A 26,514-nucleotide genomic window follows, 5' to 3' on the forward strand; every position below is an offset into this window, starting at 1 on the left:
GACGCAAAAAAGGTTGTTATAGCCTGGAGTGAGGGGGGTTTAGCGGTGACACGAGCTAAATGCCCAGCATATGGACCAGTTCGCGAATTAGTATATTCTCTGAAGATCTGGAGCTGAATTGTATATGGAAATATTCTTGGGGTATCAGTTTCTCTGTGAATTTGATAATTTCTAACAAGCCATGGAGCGGTGAAACTTCAAGCAGTTTCATCTGGTGTAACAAACTTGAAGTAGATGTAAGATCCGTTGAAAAAGTCTGCTGGTTTTGTAGAGCAGATGAGATAACAGATTTGCTATGACCAAATCGTTCTGGATAGGTTTTTGCATTTGGGAATATTTGGCAGAAAAGTTATATTAGGTCGAGGAGAACTCTCCTGTGGGCTAAAGGCGTGGTAGATGTTTGCAGTTAGATGGTTTGGTGCCCTGACGGACGGCTGAGTGGCGACAATTTAGCCACGTTATATTCTGCATATCAGTCATAAATCTTATATATTTATTTTTTATACGGAGAGACAGTTATATATTAAGCTGTTTGTATAAACTATTAGGTGCTTGATTGTATTCTGATTTTAAGAGACATTTATTGAGAAAAATTGACTCAATATATATTAATCAAAATAGCATCATTTTCTACAACTTTTTCTTGTGTTTCTGGGAACATGGCGATTCTTATCAATCCAATCATTGATCCATTTTTGCATATTTTCTTTTTTCCTTTTTGTACAGTATTTGGAAATTGTGTGCTAGCCAAGCCAATCAATACTGCATCGATGTCAGTATGGCACAAGTTCGCATTCCAGTAGCAACAGTGTATTCTGCACACTTTTTGCAACGTGTGACCGATCGTTGTCGCGCACTACTACAACTTTGTGTCTGTTATTCGCTATTAGTTGTCTTTAGACAATAATATGTCGCTCAGTTTGTCCAATTTTTTTTTAATGTATTTATTGAATTGTTACTAGTCGTCGATTAACCTACAATTTGTCTTTACAATACTTCAAATTTAGGCATATATCTAGGAAGGTCCTCACTGCACTACACAGCATTAAATGGTTTGATTATTTTGAGGCTGTGTCCTGTTCTAGTGTTATCGAGGAATTGTATTATTTTGACATTGATACATAATGGAGTCTATCTTCATGTCTCCTTCCAATTCTCTTAATTTTCTGGGTAATAGTCGGTATCTGAAGGTTTCGGTGTAAGTAATCAGTCTTATAGTATCTAGGTGCATCCAAAATAATTCTCATGAGTTTGTTCTAGAAAAAGTGTATTCTATTTATATTGGCTTTCGCGAAACATCCCCGTAATTTCGTAATGCCTAGAATTTCGTATTTCCATATAGGTTTCAATACTTGATTATATAATAGCAATTTATTATGTACTTATATTTGTGATTGTCTTCCAATTCTTTCGTTTTCTTTTTACATATTCCTTATCACGAATACTGAAGACTATGTAGTTGTGGATAGCTTACTTGGACTAACCCATAACTTACGTTTAGGATTAAAAACTCTTCTCTTCTTACGTTGCGAACAATGAGCCAGCAATATCGAAATGATTTGAAACAACACAGCATAGCACATTTTTAGGATACTTTGCCGCAAAGAAATGCATGATGCAATGTACTCGTTTATATTAACAATTAATGTTAAGTTAAATGAAATTAATTTGTGTGAAATGTTCCACATCAGGGCAGATTAATTAATAAGTAATATTTTAAGAATTTATTATTTTTTAAATCAAACTATGCAACGTTTGTGTGTACTTCTATTGAATTCTAATCGGTTACGTATTTTTAGGTACAATATATTTCGATGTGGCAACCAAAAATCCGAAAATAATCCTGGATAATAATTCATATTTAGTGTTGAGAAAGGAACCAACCAAAACCATTTGGATGTGTTGCCGTTACTTTGGTAATAAATCGGAGCGTTGCAAATCAAAATTAGTTACCAGCGGCAAAGATGTATATGTCAGCGGGAAACATAATCATGATCCAACAGTAACTCAGCCGATGAAGAATAGTTTGTCTCAACAAGTTAATATCATTAGAACCGATAAGTAACAACTGCATTTATAATGTGACATATAGTAGACGAATAATAGTTTAACATATATTTATTCATTCATTCCTCAATAATTAATCAAAACATTATTTCATTTATATTTATTTATATATAAGACTTGTTATTGAATTATTATTTAAGACATATAATTGCTAATTATACGATGATGGTCGTTAAACTCCGTTAATTATTAGAGACTAAAATTGTACAAATTATTTATTGGATCTGATCAGATATTTAGATTTTATGTTATTATAATTTTTTTTGTTATTTAATTCCTGGACTCTGACCTCAAAATGTTTAGCTTACATATTTTTGCATAATTTTTACATTCTCATATTTGTATTTGAAGTATAGAATTAGAATGTTTTTATTAGCGCTGGGAACTATCGATTGAAAACTGTTGAAACTGACTGCTCCAATTCGTGATATTGTGTGATTTATATAAGACGAACCCTTTTCGTAAAAACTGGTAAAATTAGTCGAACCAAAAATAGCGACTGATCGTAAAAAGTAGTCAATTGCTAAACAGTCGATAGTCATTTTCAATCGATAGTTCCCAACAATAGTTTTATCAATATGTAGTTTGAGTGTTCAATTTGTTTTTATATATGTTTATTAAAGTTTTGTTTGTTTTAAATACATATTGAAATCAGAATTTTAATTAAATATGAGTGTAACTCACTTTCCTTGAAGTATATTTCCCTGTCCTGTCTTGGAGTATATGTATGTTTTTTATGTATTAAATTCGTTTTAATACCTCCTTCCTGTTATTAGGTTTTTTTTAGAAAAAATTTGTTTTTTTTATACCAGTCATTGTGGCAACGCCTCCGATTTATTTTTTTTGTAATATCTAATTATGATATTTAAGATCAATCAACATTTTACCGACAGTTGACATTTTATTAGTGACGATTGTGTAAAGTCGTCTAGAAATAAATCGATTTCTAAAAATAGAAATAAAATTTTCATTTTCAATTCATAGGGCTGACTTCAATTTCTGCTCTAACTACTTTCTATATAAATGTAAAATATATTCCCTGTTTATTAACACATAACAAGAGTAAATATTCTTGTATTTGCTTATTAACTTTTTTGGGACCATGATGCCCACTTGTATGTTACTAACATCAAAGGTTCCTATAAATAAGTGCACATAGAATATGTGTTATTACTGTTAATACCTTCCCTTCTTTTACACTTTTGGCAAATAAACTTATGTTTAAAACATTTTAATTACTACCATAATGGTAACTTTAGTAATTAATTATTAAGTTAATTAATTAAATAGCTTTAGGAGACACGAAAATTTGGTTTAAATGGATTATGATTGGTTTGAAGTGAGTACACACGTCATTTCTTTAAAATCACTCTATTTAGTCTTTTTAGGTTATGTTTGTAACAGGTCAATTAAAAAGTCTCCGACCTGACACATAGATGGCGCTACTAAAATTAAATCCATATGTTTTTTAGTTTACCCTAACCCTCATTAGATGCGTGTATAAATTTGACAGCTGTCGGATCATTAGTTTATGAAATATAGCATTTTGAGTGAAACAATTTTTGTTATTGTGAAAAAGTGGATAAAAAGAATTTCGCCTGTTGACAAAATATTGCTTTTTGAAGGGAAAAAAATACAGTTGAAGTAAAAACTGGGCTTGGTGCCGAGTTTCCGGGCACTGCCCTAGGAAAATCAACCATCAAGGATTGGTAAGGTACAATCAAGGTATGCTAAGTTTAGACGTAGTGAAATGAGCACCGAATGGCCAAAAGAGGTTGTTACCGACGAAAACATTAAAAAATCCACAAAATGATTTTGAATGACCGTAAATTGAAACTGAATGAAATAGCAGACACTCCAAAGATATCAACTGAACGTGTACATCATATCATTCACGAATATTTGGATATGAGAAAGCTCTGCAAAGTGGGTGCTGCGCGAGCTCACTTTTGACTAAGGACAGCGACGAGTTGATGATTCGGAGCAGTGTTTGAAGATGATCAAGCGTAATAAACCCGAGTTTTTGCGTCGATATGTGACAATGGATGAAACATAGCTCCATCATTTCACTCCGAAGTCCAATCGACAGAAAACGTAACAGTCGGTTGGCAAGGTTATGGCGTCTCTATTTTGGAATGCGCAGGGAATAATGTTCATTGATTACCTTGAAAAAGGAAGGACCATCAATAGCGACTATTACATAGCGTTATTGTACCTTTTGAAGAACGAAATCGCCGAAAAACGACCGTATTTGAAGAAAAAGAAAGTGCTCCTTCACCAAGACAATGCACCGTATCACAAGTCAGTGAAAACGATGGCAAAAATCCATCCATCCACCGTATTCTCCAGATTTGGCTCCCAGCGACTATTTACTGTTCTCAGATCTCAAAAGAATGCTCGCTGGGAAGAGATTTTCGTCGAATGTAGAGGTGATCGCCGAAACTGAGGCCTATTTTGAAGCAAAGGACAAATCGTACGACAAATGGTATCGAAAAGTTAAAGGGTGGCTATAATCAGTGTATCACCCTTGAATGGAATTATGTTGAATAAGAAAACTAATTTTGCCAAACAAAAAATTAATATTTAATGGACATTATAACAAACAAGAATATAAAGATATATAATTCCATCAGGAGTAGTATTACGGGTAGTAACTATTTAAATATTAATCAATTAAATGAATTAAATTACAATTTTATATTTTTTTAAAGATATTTATTTTCATAATAAGATTATTTTCCCTTGTGCCAGTTCAATTAATAAGTGTCAATATAATATTCTCCATTGTTTCCACTGTCAGATGAAATAGTGTTGAATTAAAATATATGATATATAAAATGTTTAGCGATGATACATACTATATTATATATTGAAATAAACTATATTTGCTAATATATTTTGTGTTACTATTACTATGCAACATTTTCTAACGGTCAGGGAATATATTGTAGATAATAATTGTGGTGAGTAGTAGATTCTACTATTTTTCAGTTCCGCCATTCAGTTTTCCTTTTAGCGATAAATCAGAATGCATTTGTGTTATACTCGTTTTAAATTGAATATAGATTTGTAAATAATTTAACATGTTTGTCTAAATTAATTACTTTAAGTAAACAGGCAGGTTTCTGGGATTTATCTTACGAAATACACTTTTTGTTCGCGGGAGTCTTATATAAAACTGCTAAAATGTAATAATAGTTTCCCATTGCTTGCCTACTTGCTCAGGCAAGTGGTATTCTATATCTATACGTATTTCGTATTTCCTATATATATATATATATATATATATATATATATATATATATATATATATATATATATATATATATATATATATATATATATATATATATATATATATATCTAGAAATAGAGGAATTATAACAATTTAAGAATTTTTGCATAATTCTTAATAAACTTTATGTGTCAAAATAATTAAACATAAGAAAATATAAATTTTGTTCTTTTAGAATACATCATATTTGTGTTACATATTATAGTTAAGTACAATTTTATAAGTATTATTTGTTATTATTACAAGAATAGAAAATGTTGTCTAGATCAATATATTTATTAACAATAGCATATAACTGTTCTGATATTGTGATAGTAGACTTCAAATGCCAATTTCAAACAAAATTTAATTAAATGCATATTATCTCTTTAAACACATCATGGTCCATTTATCTAAAATATTTCTGTCGTCTAGATTTGGAATAAAACGACCTAGTTTTTAATTTCGCTGTGGAAGTAATTATTTATCAGTCAGTCGTTAGTAATCAGAATGAGTAAGACCGGTGCCTGGTGATATAATAGATGATATTCATGTTGGTAACACGCCAAGCGGTGAATTTCATGAATTACTAAAGGATATTAATTTGACTTTGGGATATTTGGATTGGATCTTAATTACTAACAGGTTCACGTGACTAAAACCCCTATTTGATGCGTATATATACTAAATTCTTTTTGTGTTATTTTATGCCGATTTAAGCTATATTGCCTTAAGTTTATAAACTTCGTTATATTATTGTAGTATTTATTGTATATGTAGTATTATTAACTAGAAAATGGTCATAATGGTCTTGGTCGATATCTTAATTTATTTCTAGGTACCATGTCTTCAGTTTACTTTGATGTGGGTAATAAGAATCCGAAAATAATCCTAGACGAGCAGTCATATCGTGTGTTTAAGAAATTCGAAAACAAAACTGTGTGGCTTTGCAGTCAATATTTTGGAACAAGAACTGACAGGTGCAAATCGAAACTGACCACCACTGGACGTACCATAATTGTTAGTGCCGATCCTCATAACCACGCCATTATTCCTAAACGGGACAAGTACTACCAAAATATGCAGTGTCAGAATGTAACCATTATCAGAGAAGGCCAGAACAATTGTCAATCATAATTTAGCTCAAATTAATTTGAGCGTTGTAACGTTATTATTTATTGGAAAAACGTTTTTTAATAATGTCAAATACGTTTTTAGCATAGCATATATATTTGTTATGCTTATCTAGTATTATTTGTAATGTATAATTTTAAAATAAATATAATAAAGGCTTTTGTTTATTTGTTAAGTTTTATTGTTTTAAAAAATTTGAATTTGATAAAAAGTAATATTTAAATAATATTTTAGTAGACTTTTAGTAAAACCTTGTGTTAGTTGTTGATTATAGTTTGTGATTGAGCGATATATTTCTAAAAACATTTAAATTTAACTACTTGGCAGAGTTATATGTAAGAGGATAGTAAATCCATTATGCCCAGGAATTAATTCTTATCATTGTTCTCTGTAATCCATTTTATATTTCGATCTTTATTGCGGAACATTGATAGAAGGTCGAATATCGAAGTATTTTGTTCTGTTTAATTCTCTAGGCTTTTCTCTAATTCTCACAATACAGCAACATCTAGTTTATAACCTCTAACTACATCAACCTGAGACGCTACCTCTACGATGCAGTATCAACGGCTGGTATAAACATAATTCAGTGGCATGAAATGATAAAAAAGTAGCATAAAATATTAACTATGGCTGAAAAAAAAGTTAAAATCATCGTAAAGCCTTGTAATAAACTGAATTGATAGTTAATAATTAAGTTTTGTTCTTAATAATTACATTTATTGATGTGCAACAATTGAATGCTAATGAATTACTAGAAGAAAATTGTAAAATTTCAATACACACATTTTTTAAAAAGCGTTTTATAGTTGTAAAATGTATTATAGTGGTTTTCTGCAAAGAACTACACCAACTACATCTTGGTTTCATGAACTGCATGGTTTCTATGAATGTTTCTTGAGGTGCTAAATCTGATGAATCAAATTAATCTTGAAACAGTTACTTTAATTTACGGACTGTAGTTATATTTTTAGTTTGTGAGTGGGTGCGTTATATTAACCAGTTCTTTTTCACGATTATTTGCATATCACTTTGTTCAATACGTTACAGTAATGAAACGAATTTATTGTTAGAGGTAATTCACGGGCACAAACTCGCTTCAGATCCTAAGAACTAAGGACACTCAGTTAATGTCCCAAACCCATTTTCCCTATATTTCCATAATTTTTATTACTTTAATATATCAAAATATTTTTTATATAATATGCTATTAATAAAACATTATTAATACAACGCTATGTAGTTGTAATTGAATTCGTATTTACTTTTAATAGTACCAAGTTTTACTGGCCTTAAAAATTAGTTGTGTTACTTTCATTTGCTCTTTTTATTTCATTTTATTTTTCTAAATAGTTTGTTATCGTATACAATTTTACCAAACTTTGTTAATATTATTGTAGTTATAGTATCTTTAACATAATATTAATGTTTTAGATACAGTATATTTTGATATGGCAACAAAAAATCCGAAAATTATTTTGGACGATTATGAATACCTGATCTATAGAAAGGAACAGAATAAGACTATATGGATGTGTACGCATTACTTTCGTTCAAAAGAAAACAGATGTAAGTCCAGATTAGTGACAACTGGTCGTATATTAACTGTCAGTGCGGATATACATAATCATTTATGTGCTCCAAAGAAAGACAAATATAAAAATATGTTTTCACAGACAGTAACCATCATCAGGGATAAGAATCATTGAGTGTTGTAGAGGTTGTAGTAACATCTATCGATGTAATTTGTAAATTTTATGGATGTGTTTAAGAATAAACGTTTAATTTATTTCTTGATTGTAATGTTTGTTTGTTATGATTTTGTTTAGTTTCAAGGCTATGTAGGCATTAAACAATTTTTATTTTATTAACTGTTTTAATTTGCGGCAAAAGGTGGAGATTTGTTGGACCGACATCTCCAGCAATACATCCGAGCAAAACCTCTATGTCTAGACATCCCCCCCATGACATCTTTTATACTAATATAAAAAATCCGTCTTTTGAATAACCAGAGCCGCATGATCTCCCACGTAAGACAACGACCAAAGGGATGTACGTGGCTATTTATTCTAGACAGTTTATAGTTGTAGTAAAATTATTTGTGAATATCGTACTATCGTGTACCTTCATTCGCCAGTTTGCCTTTAATGATCTCCTGAATAGAGTTGTTTTTACTCAAATATTCTTGATATACCTTGTATGGAGTGGTTTCCCAAATGTTTATCTGTCGCGTTGTTAAAAACTAAAAGAATGACGAACGATTAGTTATGGTGTTCTTCGTAGACCGCTTTTAATATTTCTTGGGTAGACTAGTCGCTCGCAAAGTTTAAAGTTGGCCTCTTAGCTACAGCTGTTGTACCTGTCATCTTCTACGGCTAACACTGGAAGTTTTTGGTTTGCGGCTCGGCTCATTTCTTTGCGTGTTTGTTTTATCCCGCTGGGTTCGTGGCCATAGGTATTCGGTAGAACTAGTAGAGCGGATTACTTAAGGCTTACTGTACGGCTTTATTACTGTATTTTTTTTATAGCCGTTTATTAATATAGTTTATCAAGTTTAAGTTAGTTATAATAGATTAAAATATATGTATTTTCAATACTTATCTCCACCTATTATCTTCTTTCTTATATAGGATCTGATGTCGAAAATACTGTATTATGACTACTGCTGATTACAAAATGTAAATAATGTAAGGTAGTAAAATCTAAATTTTAATGCGACAACATTGCGACATGCTGACGTCATAAATTTTGATAGCGTGCATTATTAACTATACTATATTGTCGATCTATTGTTTGCGCATGTTCAGTTTTCGACATAGCTATTCATTCCTAGTAGGGGTGTCGGCCGCGAAGATAAATATCGATATATCACTATACCAGTTTCCAGATTTTTAAAAATATATCGATATTGTCGAGCACAAAATGTCGGATACCATAATTCCGAACCAAAAGTTCAATACTCTCTTTCAAAAACTCTAGATTTTTAATACCGATATAGCGGACAAAAAATATCAATATATTGATATTCGGAATCTCTAAGATTAGTAATATAGATGAGTATATTTTGACTTTACGTTTATATTATTTTGAAAGAAAGTGGCAGATTATATGAAATCGTGTTTGTAAATCTAAAGAAGCGTTGGGAAAAAAGTGATTAGTAAAATGCTGTAGTTTTATAGCATTAATTTGTAAATTGTCACGGACGTGCTGTGCTTCATGGTCCTTTTTGGTTGACGAAGTAGGTAGTAATGAAAAAAGAGTATTAACTTAAATAAAAGTTAACAAATTTTAATATCACTGACTTTTTCACATAATACAGATGGTGAAAAGAGCAAAAAGTTAATATGTTAGAATTATCAATAGAATACAAATAATCTTTATTATTGCAATCATCGTTCAATCGGTAACAAAATGTTTAAAAACACGGCAGAATGTTGGAAAAATCAAAAAAACATTTTTTTGCCTCAATCACTGCTTTGCTTTCCTTGGAAAAAATTTCGATAATAGCGCAAAACCTTTGGTTATTGTTCTAGTTTAACAAATAAAAATTAATGAGTCTATGCGTATGTTAACATTGTGGCACACAATACTTCTTACCAAGAAGATCGTTTATTTTACCCAAAAAGAAAAAATATTTTATAAACATATTTTTGCAGGCTCACAAAAGTGCAGAGTTATACATTACTGTCATTGTTTGTTGATGAAAGATTTGAGCTTTGTTTCATTACCATTTTGGAATATTGAGGATTCTGGCACGCATTCTGACCAATCAATTTAATTTTTGTAGATAGCTGGATGAAACTGTGAGCGACAAAAATCGAAACGAAACAGATGTAAACAGAACGCATATTTTACATGAACTACAATTTCTATAAAATTGCGATAAAAATGTGACGTCGTTAAACATTAATGTTGCATTACATATATTATTAATTATACCGATTTATGTAGCTACTACACTTGATAGATTAGATTTCCTAAATTAAAATTAATTAAGATTTACATTTACGATCATCAAATAATTGATTGTCGTTTTTCAAATCATGTAACAAAGTTAAAGGGTTAACCAGGACGAAACCTCAACGTACGTTAAAATATAGCGTGATTATATTTTGGCTCAATAAAGGAATCATGTCATGGAATGTCAATTTTATTGTGTTGTATATAATATTACTTAACAAGTATTATGATTTTATGATACTTCTACTATATGTAAATAAATTACGCGCATTATTTAACTTCGCTTATTTCATGTCAGAAATTGGTTGAAACTAGCAATAATAACATATTATATTTAGTTTATATCGACTGATATATTATGATATACTTATGTTTTATTACAATCTTTAATTAACCTTAATATTTTAGGTATGATATATTTTGACGTGGGTACGAAAAATCCTAAAATCATTTTAGACGGCTATGCTTTTCTCACATATCGAAAGGAGATCAATCAGACAACTTGGCTATGCAGTAATTATTTCAATAATCCACCGGTCCGTTGTAAAGTTAAATTAATAACAAAAGGTCGTGGAGTGACAGTATATGGCCAGCACAACCATCCTAAGAGACAAATTAAGTACAAGAATATGATATCGCAAATGGTGTCTATAGTAAGGTATAATGTACATTAGATTTAAGTCTTCTAGTATTTGTATGCTATTATTTGAAATAATTAAAAATTTTCATCTTTTTATTATCAATTCATGTTAGGTATTGATTTTTTAAGTTTGTATTGCTGTATATACCTAATGTTCAAGATTGTAGCAATTAATAGTACTTTATTTATTGTAATCAGCTTGTTATAATTACTGATTTTTTATTGTCAATATGCTTAATTTAATAATATTATAAAACTAGATATTTTTCAAGATTAGCATTTTATGTTATAATTAATTTTATGGTTGATATTAGTAATCTAGTATTAATCTTATACTAGCAATCGATATTTTAATCGAAAAATCACTTGAATGAAAATTGGGTTTTGCCAAATCTAATATGGTTTATCAAAGTAACTGTATATATTTTTGAGAAATGTTTTAATTTTTTGAATAGAATGCTTTTTTAATTAATTGCTCTTAAAAGTCATTTTCAATGTTAGGCAGTGGTTTCGTTCGTTATTTAGGCAATATTTTTCCATACTTCATCTGATTTTATCGATTAAAATGAAAATATCTCGGTTGTTATAATCGAATGATGAATTGTTTGGACATAACGGCAATATATCGTTTATATCGTTCATGAATTAAACAACACTTTTTAAAAATATATTGTATTATAATGTTTTATTTAATATTAATAAGTAAATTCAACCAAGAATATCAATTAGTATCAAAGATATATAATTTTCTTCGGTTCGTTTATTATATAACTTATATGGTTAATTTATATTAATTGGTTATTATATATATATATATATATATATATATATATATATATATATATATATATATATATATATATATATATATATATATATATATATATATATTGTGACTAATGAATGTATGAACATAAAATATACTTAAATACTTTTTTTTGCTTATTTAAATTTTTTTTTATAGCATAGTGTTTTAGATTGCATAATAAACATTATTTTGATTCGTTTGCGTTCTCTTTTTATATCATCGATTATGGATAAGTGGTGAAAATGGATGAGCTGATTTAATGGATGGATGAAGTAATTTTGTTATCAGTAAGTAAAATAAAAATAAGAAGTTGGAGACAAAATTATTTTGGTTAGGAATAATTGATAATGATTCCTAATCATAACTCTAGTTATTCAGTGAAGCCTTGACATAGCACGTTTGAACGGTGCAGGTCCTAATTTTTGCCCTATTTTGTTTCTTATATCTGAAAAAGGAAAACTGCATCGCGGACTGATATATTTAATTTATTAGTGTTATAGGAACACATTGAAAATTATTTTTTGCCTATTTAATTTATTTTTTTCGGAAAGAAGTGGCAATTTATTAACAGCAGCTGGCAGAAAGTGCCAGCTCAAAGCCATTATGATATAAACGTCTATACGTAGATGTCTTACTCATCTTACCATTTGGTCTGTCAGTGGCGCGATATAACATATATCATATTAGAAAACTGATATTTTTTGCTTTTTTTTCTGTCTCCTATTATATTATACTTTCATTATTTTATTTATTTCGCTATATTATTTCTTTTTTTGGCATTTGTGTTCTGAATCATCTACGCGTCATTGTTTTTAGTGTAAGTGAATAATCATAGTAGTTACCTCGAAAGAAATGTATAACGTGTTAAAATTGACCTATTTGACACATTGTCGCTGCCCGAAGGGTAATGGGAAGCTCTGCTGCGTCCAGCAAACTACACATTGTTCAAATCCATGAAGCATGGCTTGTCAGACACACGGCTTCAAAATACTCAAAAAAGGCGAAAATGGATCAATGTCCAACCAACATCGTTTTTTCGACATAGTATCGCCATAAAATCAGAAATATGGAAAAAGGTTATAGAAGATTATGGCAAATATTTTGACCGAAAATATTCTGTCAATTTTCATCAATAATTATTCTGTCTTCGATAATAATCCTTTTAAACTAAAAAATAGCCAAAACACGTTGAAGCACCTAGTACATACTTTTACATTATATAGTCTATAAATTAATGTTAAAAAGTGAGTTCAGTATTTTATTTTATATTTACATCTATTTTAAATACAACAAACAAATTAGCGGTTATTTTCTAATTATCTAAATTTTTAGGAGCAGTGTACTTTTGTAAATCAAAAAAATCGGTCAATGTGGTGTTCAATAATAATTCATTTGGCATCAATAACCTTTTCCAAACGAAGACCGTCTGGATTTGTACATCATACAGAAAAACTAAATGCAAAGCGAGATTGATAACTTCAGCGAATCGATTGTTGAGTAAAAATAATCATAATCATCCAGACAACGCGCTACACATTGATTTGGGGAATCTACGTGGCCAGCTGGTCGAAGTGTCGTATAGGGACTAGGGTGTACAAGGTTTATTTTGTTAGATATGTTAATAGAGTACTTAAGATTCGATAAGTTATTTATTTAGATCCTAGATATTATCAGTTTCCAGAAACAAGGAAATAATGAGAAGTATATGGTGGCCTTGATTTAACAGTCAGTTGATTAAATTAAGAATTTAATTTGTTTAATTTATAACAAAATGTTATTTAAGTTATCCTAATTATTTCACAAATCCACGGTAATTGTTGTGTTAATTTTTATATTATATAAATATTATAAGGTCCTAAGAAAAGCATAGTGTATTATTATTATTATTATTATTATTATATGTATGTTTGTAACCGTTACAGTTGTGTATATGTAAATAATACATCACATTTGCACTAGTTAGCAGGCAGGTAAATTGGTCATTAATTAATCGCAAGTCGTTATACTGACTCCAATTCGGGTACGACATTCTAAATTATATTTTGTCGGAAAAGTGTCTGGGATTGATCATTTGAAGAGCCTCCTTAATGTCAAATATATTTGCTGAATAGTCAAAATTATTTTTCACCAAGTTGATACAATTATTCTCTATACTATGATTCGTTTGTTCGGGTTTCGTTATCAAGTGTGTGTCATATACTCACGTGTATGGTGAATAAGGGATGTGTCTTAAATCTTGTATTGCCAATGGAATTTGTGTGTCGTGTAGGCTATATGACTGTATATGACTAATAAAAATTTGTCAGGCTATTATTAAAATAAACTATTTACAATTTGTACATTTTATTTACCCAAGTATTACAAGTTACTTTGACATAACACCATCTGGTCATCATTAAATGTACGTCATTTTAACTTTTTTTGTTGTAGTTGCTCATTGGCTATGTAAAATTAATATTTTAGTAGTCCTGTGAAATAATTTTCCATTTCTATCTTCAAATTATCATCATAAAAGTTTCCAGTAGGTTTGCCATCGATACTATTTTGATTTCTCTTGGCAAATATAAAGCACATAATTTCAATAATACTATGTGTGAATATGTGAGTTCCCAACTGGCAATTGGGTACTATTTTACCTACACTTACTAATTTTTTTGCCAATTGTTATACTATCAGTATTTTACTTAATAGTACTAGTATTCTAGTATTTATTTTAAAATTATTATTTAATTTACGGTCACATGTATTATTTCATATAGTCACTATCGACGAATCGATTCTGGGCAAATTTGGATCGCTTTGCATTAACAATCTCAGTTCATATTTTTCGTTTATCTTTTGTATCCGTTTAACTGTGAAATATAAGATATATGATCTAAATAAAATCAAAGCGCGCTAAAAAGTTCAAACATTGGAATTCTGAAATGTTAGAAAATACGACAAACGACGTCAATATTTCTTAAATTTTGAAATGTTCTGTTTTTATTTCTGATAAAATCTTAGTAATCCTGCTTTATTTTATTTATAATTTTAAAATAAATGTATTTTTAATAATATCTCTATAGGATAATATTATAATAAATTAATATTTTTGTGATTTTTAATTACATCTAGTCTTCTAGTAGTTCTTAATTCATAGTCATCTAGCCTATTCTACACACGAATTCCATTGACAATATATAAGACAAATCCCTTATTCGGTGTTTTTATACATTGTATACACATACATACATGTGAGTAACGTTCAAACTTGTTCTGAACGAATCAGTATAGAGAACAATTATATTCTATTTATTGTACCAACTTGGCGACAAAAATAATTTTGATTAATACACATATCTTACATACATACGACAAATTAGTTTAATAATATTTTTAATTCTAAAATATTTTCAATTGTGAAATTGTGTCAAAATATTTCTAAAGCATTGAACCGTGAATAACTTAGTTATTAAGCATTAGTGACTTACTGTTCAGGTACCTTGGTCGAAATGGTTAAATAACTTAAATACCGTGGCTTATCAAATAAGACCAAACAATAATATTAAAGACCTACCTGACCTCGAAAACATCTCATCTCGCAAAATTTTTTGAGATTGAAAAATAGTCACAAATTATTGAATACCTTGGTTAAATAAGTCGAAACAATATCAAAGCAAACAATAGATTTTTGGAATTTATAGCAGTTGGTAATTCTCAGAAACATTTTCTTACAATTCAACAAAAAAACAGAACTCCACTGGAAATGATTTTTTGTTTGCTCAAAATTGTTAGTTATACGTTATGAGAAATGTTTCTACTCTGAGTGAAAATCTTTTGAAATAAATTTTTTCCATATTTATTTAATTCCTTTCCTTTTTGTTTGATCACATTAATATTCGAAACTGGCCATATGTTTTTAGCAATATCACACAAAGTAGAAAAGTAAATTATAACAGTAAAGCTTTTAACTTAATGCAGTGAAATTAGGTGTCTTTATTAAGTAATAAATAATTAAATAATAGTAATTAAGTATTTTACCTGGATCCATGTATCTGATACAATATATATTCAAGATTTAATACAGAAATTTAACGAAGGAACTACATATTTTCAGAATTGGTTTATTTTGAACATAGTGGAAAAGGAAATACCTTTATTTTTTATAATGTTGCCTGCGCCTGAATTGCACAAATTACCATGTTATCTATTGCAAATGTGTAAATTAAAGTCGTGAAAATTGTGAAATATGACTTAACACTTATGGAGGGCCAGCGCAGCTGTTAATTGTAATAATTCCATTAAATTTTGTTATGTTGACAATGATAAGTTTTCTATTGTTTTTACTAAGATTGTTTTTAAATAGTTTAAGAAACTTTAAAGACTTAAGTATTGGTTAATTTGTTGTCGTTAATTATTAGCAGAAGGGGGTTATTTTAGGTGGGAAGCAAAGGTGGTTAAATAAGCTATAACAGTTACTATATGTTACTTTAAGTACAGATGCAAAATACACTGTAAACATATTTCTTTAGAAGTAAAATTTTGAAATTTTAGTTTTCCGATCTATTAATAGTATATACTTCTTTAAAGGTGACATAAGACATTTTTTGTTCACTTATATGTAACATTATAAAAATAACCAGTAATAATTAAAGGTTTTGTTCTAGGAATCATATCATTCTGCGCTGGTCGCAAGTATCCTCAAATGATATACAACAATTATATGTTTAAAATACATAATAAAGGAGTAGACAGAACGTACTGGGAATGTATATTTAGAAGTAAAACTAAATGTCGGGCGAGGATTACTACTAGAGCAGCCACTATGTTGGTCAGTGAGGGTCATAATCATTCACCGCCAGATTTCCTACCACCTATCATTAATACTCAACAAGTAACTATAATCAAGAAGTGTCCGAAATAAACTTAAATTATTATATTCAAACTAACACATTAATTTATATAATTATCATGTCATTATCGTGAAGTTGTATGTATTGATGTTTATAAATGTCTATACTGAAATAAATATTTTTGATCAAGTTTTAAATATATTATTACGCAACTACTGTGTAAGGGGTTAAACATTATTTTATGTATATAATACATCGTGTAAGTAAGCTATATCATAACGGATAATTTTGAAACAATATGGCAGTAGATTTAATTCGAAATTTTAAGGGTATGTTAAAAAGGTAGAAACACATAAATACTCTTTTTTTACTCCGCATTATAATTAGATTATTACATTTTTATGAATATACCCGAGAGATAACATGGCACTTGTATTATTTCAAAATGTCTGAAACAATAACATTATGAAATATAAGGTTGGTAAAAAGTAATATCTGATTTTTTCCAATAGATTGCTGCGCTTTTAAAAGTAAGCTATTCTTTTTGCGAAAGACAGCTCTGGTTTATCGAAAATTGTGTAGTTTTTATGGTGAAGTGAACATCAGTGTCAGGATTGTTTTGCTCGTTTTTGTTCTGTATATTTCGATGTTAAAGGTGAACCGAAGAAAGAAATTATTCATCATGACCTACATGGAATTTGATCAAATAATTCAGGAAAAATTAAAAGAGATCACCTAGGAGGTTTTGATGCATCCACCGTATAACCCAGACCTTCACTGGACTTCCGTTTTTTTTTCGGTCGTTCCAAAACTATATTATTGGTGTAATGCTGGTTTCAAAAGAGTCTTGTGATAACCATGGAAATCTTAAAATAAAAACATTAATTTTTTTCAATAATGTTTTGAAGGTGCAAAATAATTGTTAAAAAATTAATTTATTGTCTTCAGATATATATTAGAGATATTTATCAGTTGTGTATCAAGTATATATTGTACGTGGTTGATTGATAAATTCGCAGAATTCATCAGTGGGACTAAAAATACCCTGATTACCATCATTTACATATTTTAAAAGATTAATAGGATAGCGTTGTTCTAAACAATATTCGTTCTTGCAAACTTTGGATATGCAGGAAGCCAAAACGCACTTGAAGTTTGTAGTACAAAAGCAGTATTGTAATAATGACTTGTAGCTTTTCGCCATAAATTGTGATGTTTTAAAGGTTTCTATTTAAATTACAATTACAATGAGGCAAAATAAAACCTACTAAACAATATCAGTTCTTTTTCTAAACTTGAATGATTTTGAAAATTGCAATAAAATAAACTGTACAGGTCTGTTTTGATAACAATGTCTTCTTTGGTTCATCGATTCTGGGGTTATTTGACTGACGCATGCTTATTAACAAGTTTCTTTTCTAGCCACGAGAGTATATTTCTTTGCTGGAAGGAAAAACCCCCAAATTATTCTATACAATTACGTTTTTACCAGACATTCAAAGCCTACGGATCGAACCTACTGGGAGTGCAGATCAAAGAAAGAGAGTAAATGTAAATCCCGATTGACGACTAAAGGTTGCAAGATCTATTTTGGCGAGAAACACAATCACTTGCCACCTAAAGTTAATTATAATGGCTTACCATACAGGTTTTTTACTGTACTTAATAGAATTAGAGTGGATTAAAAATTTAGTACCCTTTATAATACATGTGCAATTATGACATAGCAATTTATAATATGTTTATATCTCTTACCTATACATTCTAGGTAAAGATTGAGACTAGGAAAATCATCTATTGAAAGCTATTGCCTATGTAGGCGTTGTGGCATTATGATCGCAATGGATTGAGACTTTAAAAAACCACTTATTATTATTTAATATATCCGGAAGTTGGTTTCTTAAAATAATGAATAAACGTTATTTATCTATAACGTGACATATTATTAAATTATGCGATTAATTTGTTAAATCTCGATTTATTCTTATTGTATGGATATGATTTTAGAGTAATTAATATTTAATTAACTAATTCACATAATAGTTGTATTGATAGACATATTCATGTGACACGGATTTTTAAATCATTTTATAACTATCGGGAATAGAAAGAATAATACCAAGAATTTTTCGTAATTTTTATTTTTACATATTTTTTTTCAGTACTTTTAATAAATCAGTTAACGATTGTTTTTTCTCATGGCTTATCAAATAAGACCAAACAGTAATATTAAAGATCTTTCTGACTGGAAAACATTTCATGTCGCAAAATTTTTTGAGATCGAAAAGTAGTCACACATTATTGAATTTGATGAATTAGGGCGATAATTTATAGATAGTGTTTCGGTCTATTTTCGATTTCAAAGTTTGTGCATACAGGTGTTAATTTTCTTGAAAATATAGAAAATTATTAATCTGTTCGATAAGCCTTATTGTATTTTGTCAAAAATTCTTCACTCAATTTTCTCAATTCTTTCCAATTTTACAAATTATCTGGCAGGTATGTACAAATTTGCTTCTCTAACTTGGCAAGTAGATCTTTTTATTCTCAATAATTTTAATATAACCTTGGTTATAACTTATAGATTTAGATGTAGAAAAATTTCTCGTTTTAGAGTAATTATTACTAATATTAATTTTAGTATATTTATATCTTATTTCTATTTTTTTAAATTATTTTTAAGGCTAATGTACTTTGAATTTCAGTGTAGTCTGAATAATTTTCTGTTTAAAATATTTTATATTTGTAATGCATTATGATCTTTTCGAACGTATCATATTTCTCTTTTTTAATTAGTCATTTAAGTCATTTGTACCCTTAATCAGTCCAGGTTCTTGGAAGATACAATCTTCTCTCATAACGAAACTAAGCTAATCAGGCCAGATCACGTTGTTTTGAATCATGTACAATATAATTTTCATTAAGATTAACTGTCTTTGGTTCACTTCTTGTAAATATTTTAGGTCTAACCTTAATTGTTTTGCCAAATATACGTGTTTAATATATGATTGTGGGTGTGTTTATTTACAAAGAAGTATAACAATAAAGAACCAGGAACCTTTAAGGTATACGCCAAGCTATAATTCTCTGGTGCCTAGTTGTAAAAAGATGACAATGATGACAAATAGTTCTTTGAATCAGATCGACTTAACTCTAGAAGTAAGAATAGGTGATTTATAATGAAGGAATAATTTACTGCTATTTTTATTGCATTTGTAATGTGGCATGTAGTTTGATGATTTAATTGATTTTATAGTGAAATACATTATGAAGATGCTTTAATAATATATATTCGTTGCCTTCTGCTAATTTGATTACTTTTTATACTAAATTAAGCGCTAGTATTATTTTATTTTTATTTTTATACGGATAATTTTTAATTAATCTTGATATTATTATGATGCTGTTCATTATGTTGTTACTGAGAAATACCGCTCTAAACGAGTATTTAGATATGCCAGTTGAGATGATAGTAGGTTTAAAATGGTTTGTTTATTCTTATTAGGATCTTATCGGATAAATGAGGAGCCGTAGAATAACTCTTGCACGTTTTTTTAGAAATCGTTTATTTCAAAGTGGGATTAAGACAGCCGCAGCTGATCGTTCGGAACTACGTCTTTGGAATGAAAAACAAATCTAATCGAAAAACGTATTAGAGTTGTGTCTCGGATCGGAGAACCTTCTGTCGCGCAGCTCTCACATCTCACGGTCAAGAAATCTGGATCAGAGAGCACCACAATCACGATCCACCATATGTGTGCCTAGATGGTTTGGGGTATGGTCGATTTTTTGTGAGGGAGCAGAAAATTAAAAACAATTACAATTACAATTATTATTTTAAAAACGATCATCGATAGAAATTAACTTTTATAGGTCCACATATTTACTGAATATATCTCTTTTAAAATCTCTGTATGGGTCAGATAAGCTGTGATAGTTTTTCTGTTGTTTTAAATGATCTAATTTATTTAAGGTGTTCGAGAAGTAAATGACTACTAGTTCGTCAATTATTATTTTAAAACATTAAAAAAGACATATTAATTTTAAAAGGTAATTCATTAATTCATATAATATTATTTCGTATTTAATGTTTTTTTTGAACCTATTGATAATATATTCAGTAGATATATCATAGATTTAGTTTAAAGTTTCTTCTAGTCCATCATGCCCTTCAAATCATTTTTTAATTGTAGAGTTTCTTTTGTATGTATATAATTAAAATATTTATCGGTTTTTAAAAAAATTGTGGACAAAGCGAAAATTTTGTTTTGAACGGCACGCTGGCTAGTACCATCAAAATTAGTCGTTATATATTTAAATATAACGCTTCTGAAATAAATTTAAATTCGCCTTTTTCAGTAATTTATTATTTTAAGTTATTTGTTATTAGTAGCATATTTTCAATATTGTTATTTTTGAAATCCTATTGCAATACTTATTTTTTAATACCAAGTTTCTATTAAACTCATATTTTTGTTTTTGATTATTTTAAATTGATTTGGTTTATTTGAAATAATTATACTCTGTTAAAAGCATATATAGAGTTTTAGTAGTTTATCTGGGTGACACTTCATTTATACTGTAAAATAATTTTGCTTGATTTCAGGATATATCTTCATCGGAGCTGGTACAAAAAATCCAAAAATTATTATGGATAATAACGATTTTACAATCAATACCAAGCAGGGTACCAGAACACGATGGCGATGTACACAGTATTTCAAAACTAAGTGCAAAGCAACTTTAGTGACTTACGGGCGTGTTGTTAATGTTAAAAGCTGTCATAACCATTTACCCACTAATCCTAATGTTAACGAAAATTATCTCATTCAAAGCGTTACGATTAATCGAACACCAAGTAAAATCTAAGGAGACCGATTTGGTTGGAGCAATGGTCAAGGCTTGGATGTGGTTGTACTTGTGTTGGTGATTGTATTTTGCAATGCCCCTAGGCAACATTGTACAATCCGACACGAAATAACCGTCCTAGCCACGCCATGAATCAGGCTGGACCAAAAACAGCCAATAGCTAAATTTTTCTATCGACAAAATAATAGTTAAAATATATTCAAGGTAATCATCTATAGACATTAACAAGTATAGGAACCAAGTGTCAACGAGCATTTTTTTTAATAGTTTTCGTTATAGTTATAGTTGTTTCCTTTCTTTTTTTACGTTTTTTGTACATATCTTATAATTTTTAGTTTGTGTGTGTGTTTATTGTTAGTTGTTAAATTTAATAAAATATAATTTTTAAATTGTGTATTATTTTCTGAGATTTCAATGTTAATACAAAATGCAAATATTATCATTCATTTGATTTTGATTTTTTTCATATTCATAGGTCTACATAACCGATATCTTGATATATAATGTTTCGAATATAAATACAGTTATGTTTTTTAGAAACAATATTTGTGGTTGCTGGTAAAAAGAATCCAAAAATAATAGTTGATGATAACGAGTACACTATAAATCGAAAATTAGCAAGAAGGACGATGTGGATTTGTTCACAATACCAGCGAGTGAAATGTAAATCGAGGATCATCTCTTATGGGAAAACGGTCAAAATAACGTGCAGCCACAATCACGCTCCCATTTTCCCTGACAAATCTCGTGCTATACCACAAGTGGTGACATTGATACGGACTGCATCTAGTTTACAACCAATTGTATCTTTTTTGAATATCAACCATTCCCTTGAGTAGTTCTTTTATGTATTCGATGAATTCTGTACGACTCATAACAACAGATAACCCAAACGTAAATCGTCCAACTTCACGATCTTTTTGATTCATTTTACGCATCAACTTACATGCTTATAGTCCAAGATTTTGTGACTTCATTTTGTAATAAACCTAATTAACTACTATTTCCTCGTTCTTACTTTTGTTGAGATTGCTTTACCTTCACTCTTTACGCTTATCTTCAATTATGCCTGGTACAGAGTTAAAATTGTTTTGCTGCTTTGAAAACAGATTACATTCAGATTTTATTAAATAAATAGCCATTATCACAATTTTTATCTGGTAGTTGAGGAGTTTCATCTCACTTATCTTCGTCACACGTTTTTCTATAGTTTTTTTTTAGCAAAGAAGTCACTTGTTTTTGTTTGGCTTACGGAATCTTGGGCTATTAGTATGTCAACAATTACCAATTTACTTATAGATCGTTAAATCGTTTTTCTTAGAAACAATAATCTATTTAACACAATAATTCAAATATATTCGTCTATCAGACATTATATTATTGCATTTGGGGATTAATTTTTAATTTTTTTTGTCTGAATTGGTGACTTCCATTAACATATAAACTAGAAGAACCGAAATTTAAAGTTAACCACTGATTAAGAATTGGTATAACAATAATTATAAATTCATATTTATTGTGCCTTACATTATTTAAAGTTTTTGTAGTGAATCTGATTTTTACTATCTATAAACTATCATTTCTAACATGGAACCAGTGTCGGATTTACTAGTAGGCTGAAGGCTAAGGTGTCAGGTTTTACCAAATTTAATTTAAAGTATTTATGTTTTATTTTTTAAATTAATCTCTTAGAACTTCAACACAATCTGCCCGTGGGTAATAAGTATTATTATATAATTTCCGTTATATAATTTAACTAATGTAGTAATGTAATAAATGTAGAAGAGTCTTCAGTAAGTGGTCTGATATATATATATATATATATATATATATATATATATATATATATATATATATATATATATATATATATATATATATATATATATATATATATATATATATATATATATATATATATATATATATATATATATATATTGTTGCAAACGCATTGACAAAATTGCAGAGGTTAGTAGGAGCGATAAAATTCCAATTACTTATAGGTGATAAATGTGTAAATCCGTCACTGTACAGAACTCATTTAAAGGTATGATATTTCAGAATTTTACTATCTTTGTAATGTTATTACATTGTAATGCTTACATGTCATGTAATTATGTGTCGCGTAAATCATTTTTAAGTATATATTTTACAGTTAACACTATACAGATTGATCTATCGATGGTTTGTAATGTTAATAATTATCAATGTGATGACACATTATTTATATCTGTATTACTGAATAAAATATTTTTATACCACACATTTACTAGTCAAATTGTCATGTCAAGGATGTTCAAAAAAATCTAATGGAATAATATAGCATCAGTTCATATAATTGATAGACGTTTCCAAATATATCCGTGATCTCTGTATATCAATTTAATTATATATTTTTCATGAAGTTAAAAAAATCCTATCAGTCTTAATATTTTTACAGAGTAAGTCATGTCAATTTGAACTTGGATTTTGCCTTATGCCTTTAGTCGTTTGTTTCAGTTGCTATAACAGAATATTTTATTATAAGCGTTGATCGAAACATTTCTAACATATGTTATTCGTAATTGAATAACATTAGTTGAAATATTGCTAAGCAATATATATGGCGTTTATAGAGGTCTGTTGAATCAACAAATGTAATACAGTTAATATAACTAGAACGTTATGTGTCTAATGTTTAGTTTTTACTTGATTACTCATATGCATATAAATTAGGAATTGAGTTATTATTATTACTTTGAATTTTATTACACCATCACTGAAGCGTAGTTTTTTTCTTAGCAGTTTATTTTTGTTTTCTGGATGAAATTTTATTAAATATAATTTTTTGGTTTATGTTGTGTTACATTATATTGTTAGTTTACATATATAAATTTAGATAGTACGTAGATTCGACTGAGATTTTAGTAATGAATCTCCAGATTTTGTGTTGGTTACATAAAATTTAGTACCATAGTTAGGTTTTGAGATTCAATTCCTATGTATTTGATATAAATACGTAAGAGTAATCCAAAGATGAAATTGTATTGTCTTAACATGTACAATTTTAGAAGTAACTTTTATATGTAAGAGTGTTTTTTTGTATATATGTCTAAATATAAATACTATCAATGGTAAGACTATTTCTATGCAAATAAAGTTTTTTTAATTAATATTAATTTTTTAATAAATATATGTATATATTATCTTTGGAATATTAGGGATATGTTTTTTGGTTCAATTGCTGCATTAATCAAGTTGTATCGTGTGTTGTAATCGTTTTGTAATAATCGAGAGTAAGTTTTATAATTCCCTTTCTTATCAGATTTTGCAATTCTTGTCAGATGTCAGTTTTTATAACTTTGGTCATTTCTTTAGACGCGATTGGATGATTTGTCGAATTTTTGCACTCATTGGGCGGTAACTTATGTTTAAATTCATTTTAATTTTTTTGGAAGTTTTGCTCTAAATAATCAGCAAATGCTTATCTGGACTGTGTAAAAATCATTGTTTTAAATATATATTTATCAATTTTATCAATTAAAATTATTTATTTATTTTTTATTATATATTATATTTATTATTTATTTATTTATTTTATTAATTGTCGTTTTCAGCTATTATTTACCTAATTTATTTCTGATAATTAATTATTTTAGTTGTTATCTTAATTTCTGGTATGTTATTCCAGACAGCTTGCTGAAAATCTATGTTTTTCTGCTTTTAAATTTAATTATTCGGTAGCTTTAAGGGATATGTTTAGGAGAATTCGATTGTTTAGTTCTTCCGCAAATCCTTTTTAGTCTGTTCGCTTATTTGTTAATTTTTTATTTTGTTCGTTTTTATTGCAGATTTACTCAGGGTGAGTGATCTGAGCTTGAGCCAACGTGTCCATTAATCTATATATCTAATAGGTCTCGAGAGTTGTTGGGACTACTCGGCGAATAAGTTGCTTTTCCCATTTAAGTAATTATATATTAGCTAAGCAGCTGCTTTATGCAATACATTATCTTTAGTTGTCTTCATTTTTATATCCCATCTTCTACTTTGGCAGTAAAATCTTCAATTACACATTTTCTCCTAGGTTACTTAAAACTTTAGGGTAGTTTTCCTTCTTTTGATTGTATATTGGTTGGCAATAAATTGCAGCTATTTGGATCCTATACCTACCTGATTTGACTGCTACCGCTGATAGGGATAAATATTATTTTTGATTATTCCACTTCCTCTTTTTTGGTGATGTGAACTGGATGTATTGTGACGGGAGTTTCTTGATGAGGAATATTTGAGATCATTTTGGTGCTTCTGGATTCATAATCGAGTTATTGCACTGTTGGTTTGCCATATAATTATGAGACAAAATAACTAGGAATGCGTATTTGGTGACATATATCAGTCCATAACGTATCGTAACAGGTACGAGTTTTCTAAAGCCCACAGTCGGTTGCGCATAGTATAGATTTCGTATTTGGAATTTTTATACATACTTGAAGTTGCAATATTTGGTAGGCGGTATTGATATTTATTATATATAGGCTGATGAATAAATAATTAGACTTATATGTTGATTCTGAGTTCTATCCAGTTTATTAATTTTATCAACGTCTATAAAAGTAGTATAATATTATTTATAAAATAAGTAGGAACTAAACAATAAAAGACGAAGTAAAAAATGCCTAATGTTTGGAATAGCGATAGCATCACTAGACTAATACGACTTCAAGATTCTCCAGTGTTGATATTTCATTCTTTCACTCATTGTAGAGTGCTTACTAATTTTTGGTCCTCATTTGCTTTTCCTGGCTCGACATTTTATTTTCTTGGGCTATATTGCATCTATCCCGTGTATCTATTTTGGTCGTTATTTAGTCTCTAATAATGTTATTTTTATTTAAATGCTGCGTTTGTTGTCCAGATGTTGCGGTTTCGGCCCTTAACATTTCACCTA

General features: G+C 28.9%; 1 protein-coding gene across 41 annotated transcripts in view; it reads left to right on the forward strand.

The window, feature by feature from the left end:
* LOC143191191 (uncharacterized) overlaps positions 1–26,514 on the forward strand; it is a 253,012-nt gene that overhangs the window by 46,582 nt on the left and 179,916 nt on the right. Inside the window, exon 4 of one of the 41 annotated variants that reach the window (XM_076396050.1) lies at positions 16,530–16,905. The exons of 36 other annotated variants lie outside the window; for them this stretch is intronic. In XM_076396050.1, coding sequence (XP_076252165.1) covers positions 16,530–16,786 — 257 coding nt within the window. In that variant the 3' untranslated portion in view covers positions 16,787–16,905. Of the gene's footprint in view, positions 1–1,799; positions 2,736–6,179; positions 6,643–7,909; positions 8,343–10,843; positions 12,083–16,529; positions 16,906–26,514 lie in introns of those variants that run through there. 4 more of the 41 variants (XM_076396043.1, XM_076396032.1, XM_076396024.1 and 1 more) reach the window with 4 other exon arrangements.

Source organism: Rhynchophorus ferrugineus, unplaced genomic scaffold, assembly GCF_030347505.1.
Source record: "Rhynchophorus ferrugineus isolate W39M unplaced genomic scaffold, kcgeb_rfMv2 rfM2, whole genome shotgun sequence".
Classification (NCBI taxonomy): domain Eukaryota; kingdom Metazoa; phylum Arthropoda; class Insecta; order Coleoptera; family Curculionidae; genus Rhynchophorus; species Rhynchophorus ferrugineus.